General features: G+C 37.8%; 1 protein-coding gene across 3 annotated transcripts in view; it reads right to left on the minus strand.

The window, feature by feature from the left end:
• Acer3 (alkaline ceramidase 3) overlaps positions 1 to 22,416 on the minus strand; it is a 77,888-nt gene that overhangs the window by 12,082 nt on the left and 43,390 nt on the right. For all 3 annotated transcript variants that reach the window (XM_021167164.2, XM_029479541.1, XM_029479540.1), the window contains exons 6-7: positions 18,249 to 18,284; positions 10,372 to 10,430 (exon numbers count right to left, since the gene is read on the minus strand). In XM_021167164.2, the coding sequence (XP_021022823.1) occupies positions 10,372 to 10,430; positions 18,249 to 18,284 (95 nt within the window). The remainder of the gene's footprint in view (positions 1 to 10,371; positions 10,431 to 18,248; positions 18,285 to 22,416) is intronic.

Genomic DNA, 22,416 nt, shown 5'->3' on the forward strand with positions numbered 1-22,416 from the left:
CCAAAAAGTGGGAAGTGGGTGGGTAGGGGAGTGGGGGGGGTGGGTATGGGGGACTTTTGGGATAGCATTGGAAATGTAAATGAGGAAAATACCTAATAAAAAATTTAAAAAATAAATAAAAATAAATTTTGGTGTGAGTTCTCTGTTGCATATATATTTTGGAGATATTCTCTCCAAGTCTGTGACTTGCCTTTTGTTTTTTGAACACAGTCTCTAAGAACCAAGTTTGTACTTTTTTTCAAGCCAAGTTCTTGCTATGATTGCCTAGGATGGCCTTGAGCTATAGGCCAACCTGGTCTATGTGGACCTTGTCTCAAAAACAAAACAAAAGAAAACAACCCCAAAAACAATGCTCCTTACTAATTTGGGGAAAAGTACATAAAAATACAATAAAATATCACTGCACTAGTGAGATATAACTGAAATGAAAGGGGACTGACACAGCAGGTGTGCACGAATTCAGAATAACTGGAACCACTTGTACAAGGCTGGTAGAAATGTAAATTAGTACCACCACTTACCCCCAATGTCTGAGGGATTGCCCAGTGGTAGCAAACTTGTCTATCATGTTAGGGTCCCTAGTTTCATTCCAGGACCAAGAAAGAAAGAACAGAAGGATAGAGATGAGAAAGGAAGAAAAGGGGATATGCAGTCCAGCTGGCCTACAACTCTCTTTATATTTTCTTTTTATTGTTTTGTTTTCAAGACAGGGTTTTCTTTGTGTAGCCCTGACTTTGTGTAGTCCTAGAACTGGCTCTGTAGACTAGGCTGTCTTTGTACTCAGTGGGATCCACCTGCCTCTGCTTCCCAAGTACTGGGAGCACCTGGAACTCTCTATCTGGACCAGGCTGGCCTGCTTCCCCAGTGCTGTGACTAAAGGTACACAACACTATGCCCAGCAAATTTCACAGTTTTTACCAAAAGCCTGAAAATATTTTGATCATGATTATATTTAACCTGCAGACAAATTTAGATAAACTGACACCTTAACGATACTGACTTTTCTAACCAGTAAGGCAGTATATTTCTCAATTTATTTAGTTCCTTTAGTCTCAGCAAAAAACTGTTGCTTTCAATGCATAATCTGGCACATGCTGGAACACTGTCCAAGAATGGAGTCGGGTGAAAAGAATTCTGAGACTTGTGAGAAAACTCCAAGAAAACAATACAAGAGTCTTATGACCTCAGTTTCTTCAAAAACACATTGTTCTTGGAATGTGTTTTAGTGCCCCTCCCAGGAGTAGCAAATAGGAATGAGTTCCTTTAAAATTATTTATTACAGATGGCTATTATTTGTTTATATGTCTCGATGGAAAAACACGTTTTTGCAGTGTGGCTTGTACTTTGATTTTACTCTTAACCGTCACAGTATAAATTGCCTGATCCTCTGAATAAAGTTGGCTACTGTATGAGACGTAGTCAGCCTCATTTATCGGCTCCATTCTCCCCTTGTCCCATCATCTCTAGAGCAGTAAACGCGCACATATTTGTTACTTCTACTTTAACCATTTCATGATGTTGTAAATTGTACATCAAAATTTTTCACTTTCCATTCATTCCCATTAACATATAGAAATGACTTCCTACCCACCTCAGGCTAGAAAGATGACTCAGTGGTTAAGAGAACCTGGTGTTCTTCCAGATGACCCAAGTTTGTTTCCCAGCACTCATAACCAGTGGCTAAAAAGCACCTTCAGCTCTAGCTCCAGGGGAATCTAAATACCTTCTCTGGCATCCAAGGGCACCTACACTACTATGCACATACACACATGTACACATACATAAAAATAAAGTCAATCTTAAAAATATGAATTTTCTTTGGAATCCTGACTAGACACCTATAATTGATAAATTTCACTCACTTCTACTAGTTTTTTTTACTAGTCTTTTGGGTACATGTTTGTGGTTTTGCTTGTTTGGTATTTGGTACATACTTGTATTATCTTCAAACACCATGTTAGACAGGACTTCCATCAGCATAATTCTGAGTAAAATGACAATCGTATAATAATCTTATTTTATTCTAGATACTACAAGACTTTGAAAAAACACACACTTTAGGTATTTTATATGCCACAGAATTTATAGCCAAGAAAATTCCTTCTTACTACTCATTAGTAAGGTCTTTTGTTTTTAGATTGTGAATATGTGCTGAATTTTATAGAATACTTATTGTAAATCTACAGGTATACAGTTTTTGAATCTTTTATTTTTAAAATATGGTAAAGAATAACACCAGGTTTTCAAAAGATTTTATTGTTTTAGTGTAAACATCTGCACATAAATAGTGATTTATTTTTGTTTTATCTATGTTTTGAGTTTTTTGAGGCAGGGGCAGCCATGTAGCTAAGGGTAGCCCGGGAACTCTCAGTGGATGGTGATCTCTAATTCCAGATCCTCCTGTCTCTGTGCTACAATCACAGGTATATGCTACCATCCCTGGCTTAATGGTAATTGTCTAAACTTACCATGGCAAATCTTCAGTTCTCAGAGGAAGGACAAAGCAAAATTCTTCAGTAGGGTGAAATGAATGTCTTTGGTTATCCAGGTAGCAGGGCGCGAAGGAGAGAGCAAGAACTTCATCAGCACATGGTCCATTCATGCTCAGTACAGACAAGATTCTGGAGATACACTACCCATCCAGCACAGGACATGGGAATAAAATACATAGAGTTCTCAAAATATCTGTGTCTGGTGTGATTAGCCTTCATTCTACATTGGTTGCCTTCATGGTGTAAAGCTCTTATCTAAGAAGTTATTTCTCTTCTCCTTCCCTAGAGAATGCCTTCACCTCTCTCCTGGGTTAGTCCCTGTCTGGAATTCCATACCTTCTTCCTTTTCATATTGTTCTCTTTTTGGTGAAACAAATTTTCTAATACAAGGGTGTTCCTGACCAACAATTTATTGAATTTAAACTTCTTTTGAAAACTTTAATATAGGAAAACATTTCTCCATATTTTGTTGCTAGTATAGTTAACTATAGAATTCTAGGTTGGAAATCTTTCTTTAGAAATTCAATGGCACTGGTCTACTGTCTTCAAGCTTCTCATGGGGCTTTTGGAAATTTAAAAACTTGCTGATTTCTAGTCATGTCTCCCAATTATTTCCCAGACTCCTTGTTCCTGCTATTGCCTGATACTTAAAAACACTCTGTCATGCAAGGTGAGGTTCTTGGCTTAGGATGTGGCTTTCTAGGTCAATATAATAAATTTATAGAAATCTATTTACTTTTCTGTTTTGAAGATTTTACTGAATCTTTTCCTTGTGGCTTTGTGCATTTAAAATAAAGTTTTTGTTGTAGTCTTAAAGCTAGATGGAAGCAAAACAGATGGCTGATACTTTCAAAATACTATGCTCTTTGGTATTTCTATCATTCATTTCTCTTCAGGTTTACTCTATCTGATTTAGAATTTGTTGTTTTGAGACACAGTTTCATGCAGCCCAGGCTGGCCTTGAACTTGTTATATAGCCAAGGATGACACTGGACTTCTGCTGCACCTCTCAAGTACAGGGGTTATAGGCAAGTGCTAACACATCTGGCCTTTGCTTTCTAATTCTTAAAGTTGTAAGCTCAGTTCATTATTTAACTGTTCCTCACCCCACTTTGAGCTGAGATCTTACTATGTAGCCTTGACTGGTCTTGAACTCATAGATCCTCCTGCTTCTGCCTCCTAAGAACTGGGATTGAAGGCATATGCTACCATGCCTGGTTTCCCTTCTTTTTGTTTTTGAGAGTGGGTACTGTTAGGTAGCCCAAAGATGGTTTCAAACTTGTGGTCTTCCTGCCTCAGGAAGTTTATGCCTACTGAGAGCATAGGGCTGTACAACCTTTGCCGTTAGAGAAGGATTTTAGTACTTTTCTATTTCATCTCAAGAGAGAGTCTGATCAGTTCCTTTAATACATGCCTTTCATTGTGGAAGTAAGTAACCATTACACACTGAAATAGATTTGATCAAGGGTACCATTTCCCAAAAAACTTCCTATGTCATGTACTAGAGTTGAGGAAATTACAGAGACCAGATCTTGTTTCCTGACTCATTTCTTTCTCCACTCTATTTCCTGTCTTTTCTACATTTTGTTGAGGGGAAGGAAGGCAGTTCTTGAAAATCACTTAAATTTCTATCTTCAAAATTGCACAGTAAAGTGGATATTTCAGAAAGATGAGCCGTGAGTACTCTTTTGTAAAGTGTCTGCACATTACTGGGATCTGCGTATACTGCATTTGGTAGTGTAGTAGTTGGGACAAGTGTAAACAACTAACAGCACCCTGAGTCTGCCACAAGGGCCGGTTGCAAACAGCCAGGCCCCTGTTGGCATGATGGTGCCTGAAGGGCACATTTCTTCATAAATTCTCAAAGAAGTCGTCTTAGTTAGGGTTGCTGTGAAGAGACACCATAACCAAGGCAACTCTTATGAAGGACAGCATTTAGTTGGGGCTGGCTTACAGTTTCAGGGCTATAGCCCATTATCATCATGCCAGGAAGCATCCAGACAGACATGGGGCTAGAGGAGCTGAGAGTTCTACACCTTGATCCAAAGGCAGCCAGGAAGAGACTGTCTTCTGCAGGCAGCCAGAAGGGGACTGGAACTCGACACTGGGCATAGCTTGAACATAGAGACCTCAATGCCAACCTAAACAGTGACACACTTCCTCCAACAAGGCCATTCCTTCTAACACTGCCACTCCCCACGGACCAAGCATTCAAACTCATGAGTCTATGAGGGCCAAACCTATTCAAACTACTACAGGAGGTGTGTGTGTGTGTGTGTGTGTGTGTGTGTGTGATATACATTCTAAAACTTCAGACTAAAGGACAATTTACCATCTTCTTTTACTAGAGGGCATTGTTTTTTCTTGGCCTAATCTTTCTGGATCTATTACATGCAGAATGGTGATGGGAAAACAGTTCCAATTATCTGGTTTTTAAAAATTATTTTACATGTATTTATTTTGTGTGTAAATGTACACAAGTGTGCATATGCATGAAGGCCATGTTATATATGTGGAGGTCAGAGGCCAAGTCACAGGATTTTGTTCCCTCCTTTACCGTGTGGGTCCTGGGATTGAATTCAGGTCATCAGATTTGGCAGCAAGTACCTTTATTCACTGAGCAATCTTCGGGCCCTAAACTAAAATCTTTGATTTTCTGTTTATTCTGAGGAGATTGAAACTAAAGATGTTAGTGTGCTGGCATCTTCTAGTCGCTTCAAGCTAACTATCATATAAGTGCTCATTTATCTCCACAGTTTCTTTGGATTTGATGCTTTGAAGTTCTTCTTATGTCTTTTTAAGCTAGCTAGTATTTGAAGTTTATTGTATTTAATTCAGAATTTCTAGGTGTTTTATTACAGAGGAATTTTAAGATTTCAGTCACAATTTAAAACAAAAGTTTGAAATTTTCTATTTGATATTAAGAACCTTTATACAGGAGCATGTTCTCGGGTTCTAGGGATTATCAAGTTAGCTCACAATGAGCCAGGCTGTGGTGGTGCATGTCTTTAGTCCCAGCACTCAAACATCTCTGAGTTCAAAGCCAGCCTGATCTACAAAGTGAGTTCCAGTACAGCCAGGGGTACACAGAGAAACCCTGTCTTGAAAACAACAGCAACCTTACAATATAGTTAGGGTCAAATAAAGAGAAAATGGACAATCACTAAACAGAGATACAAGAAAGAAGGTATGGCAAGTCAGATAAAAGATAATTTTATTTCATAAAGACTGCCAATAGTAAATACTTTAAAATCTTTTTATTATGAGAGGGCAGCTATCTGTGTATCTGTGTGTGTTTTGTTGGCATGTTGCTTTTGAGGGCTGGTTCTTTCCTTTTAAATGTTAAAATTAAGATTTGACATGTGGGTCCTGGGATTAAACACAGACCATCAGGCCTGGAGGGAAGTGCCTTTGCCTACTGAGCCATCTCACTGGCCCATTTAAAAAGATATTTGTATTTCTCAGCACACCTATATCCTATCAGACTGCAGTTAAGCTGATAAATGTGTTTTATGTTTCTTTACATCTCCCTAAAGTGCTTATATTAAAAACAGAATCAAGAGGGGATTGTGCTTCTGAAAAGATGGAGTAAACTGATTTTTTTCCCTATTCTTTCCACTAAATTCCAGAAAATTCTGTGTTATATATAATACTAAACAGACATTAGAAGACTTTGAAAGATGGAGCAAAGGGAGTAGGGGCCCCAAGACCTGAAAAATGATAGTTGTAAGTTCCCTGTGTTTTTAAAAAAATATTATTTTAATTGACAAATTATATAACACAAATTATGATTAATATACTTACAGGATATATGCTTATGTTCTATCCATACAATGTGGAATGATTAAATCAAGCTAATTATCTATTATCTTACTTGTCATTTTTCTGTAGTATCACATTTGAAATTTATTCACTTAGCTATTTTGAAATGCACATTACTCAGCATAGTAAACTCTTGTGCAATAGATCTTGAAAACTTATTCCTCCTGTCTGATACTCTGTACCCTTCCACCAACATTTCCTCATTGCCTCCCTGCCCCACAGCAGCCTCTGATAACTACCATGCACACTAAGAAAAGTTCAGCATTTTCACTTACATGTAAGAGAGACTGTGTGGTATACTTAACATTCTTTTTCCCCCCTTTTTCCTTTTTAAAAACTGACTTTTAAAATTACATTATTTTTTAGTGTGATGTGTATGCATAGGTATAACGGGACCCACATGAAAGGAGTAATTCTTCCCTGCCACCACTAAGGCCCCAGAGATGGAAGGAACTCAAACTGTCAGTACTGGCCGAATGTACCTTTTATCTACTAAGCTACTTCACCGGGTCCAGTAGTCTTTATGTAAACCTGGCTTACTTCACTTAGCACAGTGCTCTTCAGGTTCATCTACCACATATATTCCTTTTTTTCATGGTTTTTGGAGACAGGCTTTCTCTGTATAGCCCTGGCTGTCCTGGAACTCGTTCTATAGACCAGGCTGCCTCAAACTCAGAGGTCTGCCTGCCTCTGTCTCCTGAGTGCTGAGACTAAAGGTGTGTGTGCCACCACTGCCTGGTATGCATTTTTTTGGGCTAGTGGACCTGGAGTTGGAATGGAACAAGCCAGTAACTGAAGTCTGGGTACAGACAGAAAAGGTCCCAACAAGACCCACTTTCTCCAGCAATGAACTATAAAAAAGGCCAGCCTAGCAAGACAGAAAACGTAAACTAATAATCATCTGCTATAGTTAGACATATATCACACACACACACACACACACACACACACACACACACACACACACACACACACATGTAGTTCCTTCCCCAGGCCTAGCAAATGGAGAACCAAAACTTCCATCCACGAAGTAAAGGCAGAAGTATCACAAGTTCAGGGCTAGCCTGGGCAATACCAGCAAGACTGTCTTATCCCAAACAACAAAAACAGAAAATACATTTTTCTTTTTTTGCGTGTTTTTAAAAGAAAACATACTACAATTGAGGCAAAAATCTCAATGTTACCTGATGTAGTTCTAAATGTATGTAGAGGAAATGTTTTAGATAATTGTATTTTAAATGGAGCAAGATAAAGGTACTTTACATGTTGAATTATTTTCTTCTCCACTCCCAAGATACATAGAATTATTTAGTGCTTCAGGATGTGACTACTAACGAGGATCACTGCTGATATTTCACTCATTTGATATTTCAAATGAGGTTATATAGGAACAGGTCCATTTTATTTCAAGAAAGCTGGTGTCCTTGCAAGAATATGGCCATATGAAGACACAGGGAAAATACCATATGACAGCGAAGGCAGAAACTTCAAAGTAAGTAAGATCAGAACTGCCAGCAAACCAGCAGAAGATAGGAAGAGCGGAATGGAAGGAAGCCACCTGCATTTGTACTTAGAGCCTCTATACCACTCAGCTTTTAGCACTCTGGTAGACAACCCCAGAAAACTAACACAGCAAAAAAAGGAGGTTAGGTTTCTATACTGCACTAGAAACTGCCAACACTAACTAGCCATTAGCGGGCTGTAAATGTACACAGACAGCAAACAGAATACACAGCATAAGCACTATAGATACGCTGGAATGGAACTCTTAAAACATGCCCAGGCTGGGTGTGTAGCACATGCCTTTAATCCCAGCACTTAGGAGACAGTGGCAGGTAGATCTCTATTAGTCTGAGACTAGCCTGGTGTACATATTGATCCAGGACAGCCAGGGTTATATAGTAAAAACCCATCTCAAAACAAACAAATAACAAAAAGGAAAACTAAAAATGACATGAAAATTATGAATTTTTGCTTACTAACAAGATTCTAAAAATAATATCAAAGACAAATTCAGATTGTGGAAAATATTGTAAACTACATACTTAACCAAAAAATTAAAATCTTAAAACTTTTAAAAGCAAGAAAATATCATTGTTAATTCTTGTAAATACAAGAAAAAATGAGCAAAGACATAGTTCCCTAAAGAGACAATAGTAATGGCAAAAGAAAGAACATACGAAGATGCATTCAATATCATTAACCATTAGGAATATGCAAATTAAAGTATAAAATATAGCATGTACTTTTTTAATAGTTGGAATAAAAATTGTTAGTGAGGCTGGGTATGGTGGCACATGCCTTTAATCCCAGCACTCGGGAGGCAGAGGCAGGCGAATTTCTGAGTTCGAGGCCAGCCTGGTCTACAAAGTGAGTTCCAGGACAGCCAGGGCTACACAGAGAAACCCTTTCTCAGAAAAAAAAAAAGAAAAAGAAAAAGAAAAGAAAAAAGAAAAAAATTGCTAGTGAGGATGCAGAGAAACAAAATCACTCATATATTACAGGCAAAAATGGTAGAGCCACTCTGAAAACATTCTGCAGTTATAAGAAAAGGTAAACATACAATCACCATACATCTCAGCAATTCCACTCTGAGACTTTATTCCAGAAAAAAGGAAACATGTGTTTTCATAAAAACCTCCACATATATGTTCACAGTGGCTTTATGACAGCCCCAATCTGGAAGTTACTCAGCTGTGATACATCTATAGCATACTACTATAGAACACTACTCAGCAAGAGAAAAGCCTACACTAGTATCCAGAGGTTCAAAAAACAATCTCTAAGGTTATATTCTGTATGATTTTATTCATAAAACTTTAGATGCCAAAATTATAAAAGTAGAAGGCCAGCAGTTGCTCAGGACTAAGGACAGGAGTGGAACTGGGGGCAGGGAATAGATAAAGGAGCCACACAGGGTCCTTCTGCTGATGTTTGTATTCCACTGTGTCTGTGCCAACTCCCTTGTGATACTCTACTACACAGACATTTCTACACTACCTCAAAATAAAAGGTTTCTTTTAAGAACCAAAATGGGAAACCACCCAGATCATACCACTTACTGAGCTGAGCACCCACTGTACGGCTAGGACCTAATTAAAGTACTCTCATGAATATTATCTAATTTTCATAAATTCTATTAGAGACTATGTATAGCTCTTACATGATCTTGGGAGAAGGCAAGGCAGATGGAGCTGGCCATGTGCCTGTTAGGTGCAGTCCCTGCTGCTGAGACAGTTTCCTAGTCTGTAAAACGTTAGATGACACTACAGCCTTCTTTGAGAGGTGTTACTTAACCTAGCCAAGCAAGTCAGAGAAAGAAACATTTGTTTTTATTCCTTGAATTTTAATTTTTTAAAGAATATATTTTATGTATATGGATCCTCTAAATTCATGCATGCCTACATGCCAGAAGAAGGCATCAGATCCCAATATAGATGGTTGTGAGCCACCATGTGATTGTTAGGAATTTAACTCAGGACCTCTGGAAGTGCAGCCAGTGCTTTTAACTGTTGCTGAGCCATTTCTCCAACACAACGAAAACATTTTTTTTTAATGTAGTACTTTTCAAAGCCTTTAACATCCTAGTCAATGTTATACATATTAAAGCAGATGTCTCATATATATTTTCTTCAAATTTCTTTATTTAGAACTCTTGCTTTTTTTTCTCTTAAAGATTTATTATTTATTTTTACATGTAAGTACACTGTAGCTGTCTTCAGACACACCAGGAGATGGCGTCAGATGTCATTGCGGATGGTTGTGAGCTACCATGTGGTTGCTGGGACCTAAACTCAGGACCTTTGGAAGAGCAGTCAGTGCTCTTAACGTCTGAGCCATCTCTCCAGCCCAGAACTCTTGCTTTTATATGATGCACATTAATAAGTCACCTGAATAACAAGTCTTCCATACATCATAAATAAATTCTGGGTTATAGCTTTCTATCTTATTCTGCTGCAGGAAGGTTTTATTTTATTCCAATTTAGAATATAGACTTACTGTTGCAAGCCTGAGTATATTTTTATCAGAATGTTGATGGCAAACCCAAACTACTTACCATGTAACAATATAAATAGAACGAAGTACTAATGTAAAGACCAACATTCCATACATGACCTGAATAGGATTGAAAAAGAAAGTAGTCAGTACAGCTCTTCCTCCCTTCTTCCCTCCCTCCCTTCTCATCCATCCATCCATTCCATCCATTGTCTATCCACCCATCCATCCATCCATCTATCCTGTGGTGACAAGGATTGAACCACAGCTTCATATACACTAGGGAAGTATCCTGCCACCAAGCTAATATATCCATACCTCCCATTTCTTTTTCCTTTTTTCTTTTATTTTACACAACGGCTTACTATGTAGACTAGACTGGCCTGGGACTCTGGATCCTCCTGCCTTAGTCTTGAAAGTGCTGTATGTTACCATGTCCAGTTTAAAGTCAGTTTTTAAAAAGAAAAGGGGGACAGATGCACAAACTTGTATTTCCACTACTCAGGAGGCTGAGGCAGGAGGATCATTAGTTTTAGGGTAGCCTGGCCTATATTGCTAGACCCTATCTCAAAGTCAACCAACACACAGCACTGATCTTTTTCATAATAAATAAGATTCCAAAGTAACTGGGCATCAGAGTATCATATAATAATATAGGCTATGAAATTTTTTTAAAAGATTTTTTCCTAGCTTTGCCATTAGCCAGATGAGAAAAAGCAGACAAATCAATGTCCTTCCAAACCCTCAGTTATTTATAAAGAAAGATATTTTAGCATGATACTGGTTAGATCAAACTATATAATATGCAAGTGTACATATTTATATATAATGTGGCATATAACATCAAAATTACTAGTTATCTTTTTTCCAAATGTTTCCCTACATTCCTAATTAATAATAAAGGTCTGGAGTGATGGCTCAGAGCATTTGTTGCTCTTCCAGAGGACCTGGGTTCAATTCTTAGCACCTCCTTAGCAGTTTACAACTATCTTTAATTCAAGTTCCAATGGATCCAACTCTAGCACACAAACATACATGAAGGCAAAATTCCAATGCACATTAAAAAAAAGAATGTGAGATGCATAGTTAATAATAAAATATATAAAGAAACATAATAGAAAAAGTTAACCCAAACTATGCAGATTCTTGTTTTTCATATTGTTTACACTATGTGCTTTAACAAAAATCTGAGGGTCAAGGGCAAAAAAATAAGTCTCCATATACATTTGGGAATCAATCTTAAGCAGACATCTACTCTGCCAGGCAAATTAAATAACAGGTCTCCTTGAGACAGCAGATGGTCTTTCTCTGAGATATCAATTACTGATTTGTCAATTTGCTGCTAAAATGGCTTCACTGGCTCCTTAGGTATGCTTTTTTTTTTTTTTTAATCTACTCTTACATATGCTTTTCTTTTTGTTCCTTTGCTTTAAGATATTCTGGTGTTTATCTATTTAATGTGGCAGCTATGTAATTAGGGTATAACATTATTTGAAAGACCATCAAATTAAATCAGTGAATTTGGGGTCTCATTGGGAGATTTCTGGATCACCTTGGACTTAATAGTCAAGCAGAATTGTTATCAGTACTTTCCCTCCTCATGAAACTGAAGCTGGCTAGCTTTGCTGCTTATTAACCCTTTCCTTTTAGTTTTATATCACGATTCATCTCTAAAGTCAAATACCCTTTAGTAGCTTTCCATCATTTATCATGGGCAGGAATTTACATGTCATTTGATATCTTAACATATAGTTTTAAAATGTTCATTTATTTTTATGAACATGAATGATTTGCCTGTAAGAACGTGTATTATGTGCATGCCTGGTACCCCCAGAGCTAGCAGAGCTAGAAGAGGGCATCAGATTGCCTGGTCCTGGAGTCACAGATGGTTCTGTGCTGTCATGTGGGTGCTGAGAACTGCACCCCAGTTCTCTGTAAGTATATCAAGTGTTCTTAATCACTGAGCTATCTATCTCTCTAGCCCTATGTAGGATAATATCAAGTTGTACTATAAAATTTAACGAATGTAACTATTAAGTTGCATTCTTATATTGTTTTCATATACTTATAATACCTTTTCTTGTTTTCAACATTTTACAAGGCTTTAAATGTACTGTTATTGGGTGTGTTCGTATTTGAGAAATATGTGTGACTATGGATTAATGTATGCAGAAATGTCCTTCCATCATGGGACCTAAGGACTGAATTCAGTATAAGGCTTGCATGGCAAGGGTTTTTAACCTGCTGAGCCATTTTGCTGTCCCATTTTTCACTATCTTTATAAATTAAGAAATTAAAAGCTTAAAAACAAGAAGAAACATCTGTATGGCTTATCCAGTGTCAAGAGATCAAGATTCTAAATTTTCCAGTCAGTGTTTCTTTAGATAAGTTTGCTTTCCCCTTCTTTTTCAAATAATGGATAGTTGTGTCAAAGATCAGACAACTCATTTACTGTTGTTTGTTGTTTTCTTCGTGGTGCCAGGGATTAAACCCAAGGCCTTCTGACTGCTAGGCAGATATTCTACCACTGAACGCTCACTCCAGCCCCACTAACCATTTATCTTAAAATAAACAATCAGATTCAGCAAAAGCTACCTTCAGAAGAATGAAAACAGGCTAGATGTGGTAGCGCACATTGTAATCCCTACACATGGAAGGCTGAGGCAGAAGTGGCTCAAGTTTGAAGATAACTTGAGCTATATAGTAAGACATTCTCTATAAAGACCAAACACTAAGAAAAAAAGAGTGACAACATATGTCACAGTGTGGAATGATATCTACTTAGTATAGTGGTCACCCAGAGTCTGCAATCATTTAGTATTTTGCTACAATATCTCTCTCTGTGTCTCTCCTTACCACCTAATAACTTATCTATAACTTAACATTCAGATGCATGTTTCCCCTTAAAGAAAGATATTCTATTTGATATCCAAAGTATAAACACAGAGACTATAATATTGGTGGCATGATAATAAATGGCCTAATTCAAAACTTACAGTTGTCTTAATATTTGTAATAGGCAACCCCAAAAGACAAAAAAGTGGGGCAAGGTTGTTGGTGCCTTTAACCCCAGCACTCAGGGAGGCACTATGTAGACACCAGCCTGGTCTACATAGTGAGTTCCAGGCCAGCTAGAGCAGCATAGTAAGACCCCATCTAACACAAAACAAAACCACTACACAGGGCATGAAGGTTACATTTAGTCATCACACCTCGCAATTGTGCTGGTTGGGTTTTTTTCAACTTGACACAAGCTGGGGGTCATGTGGGAAGAGAGAACATTAACTGAAAAAATGCCTGCAAGATTGGCCTATAGGCAAATCTGGAGGGCATTTTCTTGATTAAAGATTGATGTGGGGAGGGCCCAGCCCACTGTGGGTAGTGCCAGCCTTGGGTAAGTTGTCCTGAGTTACTATTAAAAAGCAAACTGAGATTTTCTGTAATAGTCTCCATCTGTTGCAAAGAGAAGGTGATCTGTTAATAGTTGTGAAGATTACACTCACTTGTGGGTAAGGACAGATGTTTACAGATTGTTGTTAGGGATTATGCTAGTGTAGTAAAATAGTGGTTGTAGATTCTCCTCCAATAACCACAAGCAAATGCAGAGAGGTAGAGCCCAGTCCCAATACATACATCTACAGAACAGTTCCCACACTTAAGGCTCAAGGAATATTTCAGAAGAGGGGATGGAAAGATTGTAAGAGCCAGAATTGGGGCGTCTGCTGTGTCCCTCCTAGTAGTATCAGAAGCTACACCCATTAAGTCTCACCAACCTGACTGTCCAAATATAAGCTGAACAAGAATAACACCGGTGGATCAACATGCCAAACTGGATAAAGAAAAGCCTTTGATGCCTCAACCCTACACAAAGAACTACAGGCAACTGAGGAAAGCTGGAAATAGGAGAGATGGCCCTCCCAAGGGAAGAACACACCAACTGGTTGTCCAGTACCCAGTACCCTGAAAACATATAGATAGGTAGCAGTATGTGGAACAAGCAGGTTATATTTAAGAATATATTTGTATACACAAATGCATATATACATGCAATAACAATTAGTTTAAAGAATAGAGGCTGTGAATTTGAAGGAGGAGTATATGACAGGGTTTGGATAGAGGAAAGGGGAGGGTAATTAAATTATAACCTCTTAAAAAAAAAAAAAAAAAAAAAAAAAGCAAGTTGAACAATCCATGAGGAGCCAGCCAGTAAATCTTACAGTCTCAGCTTGAGTTCCTACTTCCAAATTCCTGCCTGAGATCCTGCTTTGACTTCTGTATGTGATGGACGGTAAGCTGTAAGATGAAATAAAACCTATCCCTTTCAAGTTAATTTTGGTCACAGTGTTTATTGCAGCAATAGAAGGCAAGCTGGAATACTCTCTGAAGTCCTCTTAGTCCAGACTAGTTCCTCAGTCTTTCCTGTGCTTGATGAATTTAGCTTTTGTGGCCCACAGAATCTTGTTACATAACTGTAAAAGTAACTTTTATTCTCCTGTTGTAATGTTGCTAATTGTAATTGTTGTCTGGGAGGCTTACTGCCATCTGCTATCCTAGGTCTAGTCCTGAAAGTGTCTGGCCTCCATATAATCTAATCTAGGCCTAAAATGTTTTCAGCCTCTCAGACTTGCTGCCAAGTAAGCTCACTCTTTCTTGTTCTTTCTGAACTCTAGCTGGCTGGTTCAACTCAACTATTCTAGCCTCAAATTCCTCTCCCAGCTTACTTATTCAATCTGGCTTTTCTCAAGGCCTCTGAATTCCTTTGCATGGCCTTAATAATTTAACTAGCAATCTTTTCTAATCTTCTGGCTCCTTCTCATTCTTTTGCTCATTCTGTCTTTACCTGTGTCTAGCCTTTTCTCTCTTCAATGTGTCTCTGTAAAACTCTCCTGGTAGAACTGTGTCCTTCTCCCTCTCTGTGCTGCTCTACTCTCCCTCTCAACCCTATGTATTCCTGTGAACTCTCTTCTGTTCTGTATTCTCTTCCTCCTGTACTGTCTGTCTCTCGCTTAAGGAGCTTCCTTTTCCTTTCTGTTCTTATGAGAGTTGGGCATATCCTATTCTATTCTTTCTGATTTTGTCACTTTTTTTCCGCAATTCTATTAAACATGACATTCAAACATGGGTGCTTCCTTCTAAAAATTAATTTTACCTTCATTGTTTGGGATCAAAGAAGTACTCAGGGCATGTCTGACTTCCAGCCAGATTAAAGGTATGTGCTAAGGGTTGAACCACACATTAACTAGAAACAGGTTCAAATATCCTGTAACAAACACTTGGCCTAAGCTGATTTAAATTTACAATCCATTTTCCCTAAGCCTTCAGAGTTCTAGGGTTACAGTCTATGTACCGTCTGGCTTATGACTCCGATATTTTTAAGGGTTGTAGTCATGTTTGTTACTCTGGGGAATTTCCTTTAGTTTGGATTTTTGTATCTCTTCATGATTTACTAAAATGATGCTGTGTCCTCAAGTGATCACATCAGGAGAAACATGAAACCCATTTGATACCTATTACCTGTAATACTAAATTCATTGTAGATTTTTCTAAATAGAGCATCCAAATCAGGAGTTCATACTAATATTGATCTCATCCTTAATCTATTCTCCTGCCCCAGGCCCCAGAGTGCTAGGATTAAAGGTGTTCACCACCAAGTCTAACTATCTCATTTTATATTTGTAATTTCTTCCAACAGTGGGAAATACAGCTAGTTTGTGCAATTGCTTGGCAGTTTATTGTAAAAAACAGTACAAAGAGGAGTTGGAAAGATGGCTCAGTGGTTAAGAGCACTAGGTACTCTTCCAGAGGTCCTGAGTTCAATTCCCAGCAACCACACAGTGGCTCACAACCATCTGTAATGGGATCTGATGCCCTGTTTGAAGAAAGCAACAGTGTATTCATATTAAATAAAGAAATCTTAAAACGTTTCTTTAAAAAAAAAAGATGCAGATGAATAAGAGAAGGTATGACAGAAGACATACGAATGGTCCCTGCCCACTCTGAGTATGACATTGTTCTACTTTCTGGAAGGATTTACCTTGACTTTGTGTTTGTGTGAACGCGTGCTTGTGTGTGTGTGTGTGTGTGTGTGTGTGTGTGTGTGTGTGTGTATGGTAGCTAGTTTGTTAAAAGAATGGTTTCAGGAGTCATGTATTAGTTACTTTCTATTGCTTTACGGAACACCATGACCAAGGGAACTTATATAAGAAAGAGTTTATTTGGATTTATGGTTCCAGAGAGTTATGAGTCCATGATGCAGAGTGGAGGGAGCAGGCTACAAGAATGGTGGCTAGAGTACAAGCTGAGAGTTCACATCTCTAAGCACAAGCAGAAGGCAGAGAGCAAATTCAAAATGGCAACAAGTCTTTAAACTTTTAAAGCCCACCTCTAGTGACATGCTTCATCCAAAAGAGAACACCTCCTAAACCTTGCAAACAGCACCCTCATCTGGAAACTAAATATCCAAACATCCGAGCCTGTGGAGAACATTCCCATTCACACTGGAAGTCATGAAAATCTACGTTATGATCCTAGCTCTGCCTCGTAAATACTGTATTTGTTGTCTAAAGGCAACTAATTTTATATATGAGCTCATATCTCTTAAGATAATTTTATATATGAGCTCAAATTACTAACCCCTAATTTGTAAGGCTGTCTGTGAAAACAGAAGCTTGAAATTTGTATGGTATCAGGCACAAGACTCTATCTATAACCTTCACCTCAAAAAATCCATTAAATATATAAGGAGAAAATATTTGAGGAGTTTGCAGTCTAGTCTTTTCCAGATCATAATATTATAAAGACATTTTTAAAAATTAATTAATTTATTTATTTTACAGAGACCTAACATAGCTTAAGCTGGCCTTCATATCCTGATCCTCTTTCTTTATCTCCAAATTGCTGCCATTAGAGATGTGTGGTACCACATTAGGCTTCATAAAAAGATTTTAGGTGTGTGCATATGCATGAAGATCCTGGGTTTCTTCAGCTTCCAGGAGTGATACTGTACTTATATTGCTGGATATCAATATCCACCTAGACTGTGACATTGGCTGTACCAGGTATGTTCCTATTACCTAACTCCTGTTTTCAGCTTTGTTTTGAAGTGATCTTTGTTTTAAAATTCTTTTGGGGGTACTGTCCTATTTTAATCACAGCAGTCAGGCAAGTAGCAGAGGCAGATGGATCTCTATTGAGTTGAAGGCCTCTGAACTCTAGGCCAGCTAGGGGTATAGCCAGCGGTCATGTAGCCCATGCTGGCTTTGAACTCACTTTGTAGCTGAGGGTCACCTTAAAGTCCTGATCCCCCTGCTAATATCTCTTAGATATTGAAATTACAGGAATGTGCCATCATTCTAGACCTGTGGGTCATGATTACTTTGAGGAGGTCAAATGATCCTTTCTCAGGGGTCACATATCAGATACCCTGCACGTCAGGTATTTACATTATAATTCATAACAGCAGCAAAATTACAGTTATTAAGTAACAACAAAATAATTCCATGGTTGGGGTCACCACAACATGAGGAATTTTATTAAAGGGCTGCAGCATTAGGAAGGTTGAGAACCAGTGTTCTAGGCAAATAATAATTTTTTGGCATTTTATCACTTCATTTTCAAAAACTGTATCTGCATATAACTTCCTAAAGAAGGGAAACACAGACAATAAGCATGTACTGTTAAATAGTTAAATGTATCATAACTTTAAAAAAATTAGCACACTGGAGAGATGGCTCAGTAGTTAAGGGCACTTGTTCTTGCAGAGAACCCAGGTTTGATTCCCAGAACCAACATGGCAGCCCCAAACCATCCATAACTTCAGTTCCATGTGATCTGATAACATCTGACCTTCACAGGCACCAAGTATGCACATGGTACACAGACATACATGTAAGCAAAACACTCATATAAATAACATTAATACACCATTTTAAAAATTACCTGATGGAATATAGGTTCTTTTACTTTTAGGTAAATCTGAAAAATATTAAAAGAAACATAAGTGAAAGAAGGTATTACAAAAACCTATTCCAACCACTCTGCGAATCCCAAACCTCCCCTTCCCATGTTATTCCAACCAGATTCCAGCCAAATAAAACCAATCAGGCTAGGTGGCATGGCACAGGAGGGCTAGCTTGGCCATGACAAATGAAATCATAAAATATTTCAAATCAGTGATCGACTACTTCAACATCAGTCTTTGTGCTACCGTCAAGGAGGGTCAAGGATACAAGGGTTGTTCATGAAGGGTGAATAAACTATGTTGACAATCCCTTTACCATACCTGTTCTACAGTAAAAAGGAAACTGTATTCAGAAAAAAAAAGTCAAATTTCTAGCTCTGTTACTTGATTTTTATAGGCCTTTACCAAGTGTCATTTAGCTTAAAAGAATTGATCCTTACCTGAAGAAAAGAGAATGCTAAGCCCAAGTACATGAAATGATCTAGAATACTAGATTATCAGTAAGTGAAGACATTTACACAAATTTCTTGTACCCATTTCTGCTTCTAAACTATTCACTACCTAGATGAACCTCCAGTTACACAGACCCAAGTTTCAGGCTTCAATGTTTTGTGGATGTTAAATTCAATGCCTTTGTAAGATTTAATATGTAAAATTGTCCACAGATGCACATCTTTTAAATGACACAGTACAGAAGAATCACAATTTAAATCAACCCTTCAAAGACTCTTACACTACCATAACAAAGTTCAGGTTTCTTAACTTGGCACCCAAAGCCCCCTGCCACCCCAACCTTCCTGTCTGGCCTCAGTGCTGCCTCCTCACCTAATCTCCAGAAAGCACTGTGCTTCTCTGAGTGTGTCACAGGCATGCTTCTGCATCTGTAAACAGACCACTCTTCACTTTGTTCAGAAATCCTCCCCAACTGGCGAATACTTTGGACAATTCAACACAAATTATTCCTCTCTGGAGTCTTTTCTGATCTCTTCCACTTCCAACAGAAGCAACTACTCACATCTACCTATACACTATATATGGTAGTAGCCTTCCTAATGATGTGACCCTTTAAGTGCAGTTCCTGGTGTTGTGGTAACCATGACCATGCCATGACCACAAAATTCTTTCGTTACTTCATTACTGTAATTTTGCTACTGTTATGAACTGTAATGTAAATATCTAATGTGCAGGATATGTGATGACCCACAGGTTGAGAACTGCTGCTTCATGGCATTCTACTGGTTTGTTGCTTTCCCCTATAAGTTAATAATTTCTTTGATATCTAGAGTTGGGGTTAGACATCTTTATGTCTTCATTTAATGTAGTAATTTAATGAAATAATACAATTTTAAAACTTAGCTAAAAATTTATTTTTGAAATAAGTTTCTTACCATAAAAAGATCACAATTATTTCCTTTTAGCAGTCAAAGGGCTTTGACTGACATATAACCTGTAACTCTAAACCAATAAAGAGAATGTGTTTAATCTGTGTCTTTATTTCAAAATACTAACTGGAACTTACTATGTATCTTAGGCTGGCCTTGATTTCACAATCCATCTCCTGAATATAGGGATTACAGGTGAGCACCAACAGGCCAGGCTTACAGGAATGTTTCTGAAACATTATGTTTCTTAGGCTAAGAAATATGGAGTCCTTATTATATATTAATATTATAGTTAGTATAAAACATATTCTATTCTTCATTTTATGGTAAGAAAAAAACTAAAGGTGAGAAAGAAACTCACATCCAACTGATTCCAAAGCTTGATTTGTTTCTAATGATAACATCTTTTAACTTACAAATGGGTCTAGTCTTGATATTGATACCAACTTGCTAGATAAAGTTAGTTGGCAAGTCACTGATACTCTAGATTTTATTCTCTTCATTAATACTATAGCATAACTTCTTTTCACCTCTGAATCTGTAGGCTTCTTTCATTATTAACTAGTACAGGGTTTAGGCAAAGGAGTATAGAAACTCAGCAAAACAGTGAATATTCTATTTAGCATCTTAACTAGCTGACATTTTCCTTTAGTAGGTGGTTGATCTTTTTTTTCCTTACCTATTCAGAGACAACTAGTAGTTACTTTTCTTTTTTACATCTATTGGTATGTATGTATGTATGTATGTATGTATGTATGTATGTATAAGATGATATGACTGTGAAGGTCCAAAGACAACTTCCAAGGGCAAATGCTTTCCTTCTATTATTTCTTCTGTGGGTTCTGGGAATTGAACTCAAGATGCCAGGTTTGAAGGTAAGCACCTTAACCCACTGAGTCATCTTCTTACCATCCCTGCTTACTTTTCACTTCTAGAATGTTTGTACTCTGTGACATCAAGTGTCTTTCTTTTTATGCATCTCTGACTTATGTTTTTAGTCTCCTTTGCTGGTTATAGTTCTATGTGGTCCTCAACTGTCTACATTCCTTAAGGTTGTATCTTTTTAGTTTTAATAGCATGCTTTACTTTGGTAACAGTTTACCTATCCCCATATTTTTGATGTAACCTACACCAAACCAACTTCTAAATCTATATCTTTACTCCAGCCTACCTGTTAAGCCTTCGGTATCATTAATACTGAATACTTCAAACTCAACATATCATAAATCACATCTATCCATTCCTATCCCATGGCATAAGCTTACTAGTTATCTTCCCTGATTTAATTTCAATTAAAGTTTCCCTTTTATTACATTTAGTGTGAGTGTGTGTGTGTGTGTGTATGCATGCACTCATGCCTTGGCATGTATGTGCAAACCAGGAGACACCTTTCAGGAAAGAAGTTAGCTTTCTTCCACCATTTAAATTCCAACTATCAAACTTAGGTTGTTAGGCTTAACAGCAGGGACCTTTACTCACTGAGCCATTTTGCTGGTTCAGTTTATTTTTTTTTTAAGGGCATATAGCCCAGACTGGTCTTAAACTCATTATATAGTTAAAGACGACCTCAAACATCTGATCCTCCTGCTTCCACCTTCTTAACTTGGGTTTTGAAAATGCAGACATCCAAACAACACATAGTTTTATTCAGTATGAGGATGTAGTCTAGGGCTTTCTGTGTACCTGGTAAGCACTTTACCAACTGAACTACAACTGCAGTCATATCATTTTGTATGTATTTTTATCTTTATCTTTATTGTTTTGTTTTGTTTTGTTTTTGAGACAGGGTTTCTCTATGTAGTTCTGGTGTCCTGGAACTTGCTCTGTAGACCACGCTAGCCTCAAGAGATTGGCCTGTCTCTGCCCACAAGTGCTGGGATTAAAGGTGTGCACCACTACTGCTCCACAATTTAATTTTATATTTTAAGAAAGGGACTCATGCTGCCTGGCTCTGAAGTTGCTATGTAGTAATAAGTAAGAACAACCCTGCACTCATGATCTTCCTGCCTCTGCCTCCTGAGTGCTGGGATTACAGGTGTTCATGATGGGCTCCATGTTTTAATTTTAAAAGAAGGTTTTGCTGTGAAGTCTATGCTAGCCGCAAACTTGGGACTATCACGCCTTGGCCTGCTTAGTGTTGGGATTACAGGCATGTGCTGTCATTTACGAGAGAAGCCATTCTGTACATTCTGTCTTTCTTCTGCTTCCACCTCCTCTATTCAATGGGTTATACATCTCACTAATTGTGTATGGCAGCTTCTTCTCATCCCCACAGCTATACTACTTCAGTCTTAGTCCCATACTCTACAAAGTATGCAATTTAATTTAATTTCCTGCATTTAACATCCAGACTCCTTTAATCTATATTCTGTTATGTAACAAGTAATTTTTCTAAAACTTGTCCGATTACTTTTTTTTTTTACTTTATGGATCAAAACTAAACTTATACAAATATAAATCCTTACACATACCATGCATAGGACTGTATAACCTGACTTTTGTCTAACTCACTAGCCCCATTTACTACATTCCCTTACCACAAGGCAATCACCTATATAAAACCTCTTTCAATTGTAATGATAACTTAATTGGACAATTAAGGCAAAGTATACAGTGAACATCTGGCACATATACATAATTTAAAAAACAGCAATTAAAAAAATAGCGCCGGGCGTGGTGGCGCACGCCTTTAATCCCAGCACTCGGGAGGCAGAGGCAGGCGGATTTCTGAGTTCGAGGCCAGCCTGGTCTACAGAGTGAGTTC

Source organism: Mus caroli, chromosome 7 (assembly GCF_900094665.2).
Source record: "Mus caroli chromosome 7, CAROLI_EIJ_v1.1, whole genome shotgun sequence".
In the NCBI taxonomy this organism is placed as follows: domain Eukaryota; kingdom Metazoa; phylum Chordata; class Mammalia; order Rodentia; family Muridae; genus Mus; species Mus caroli.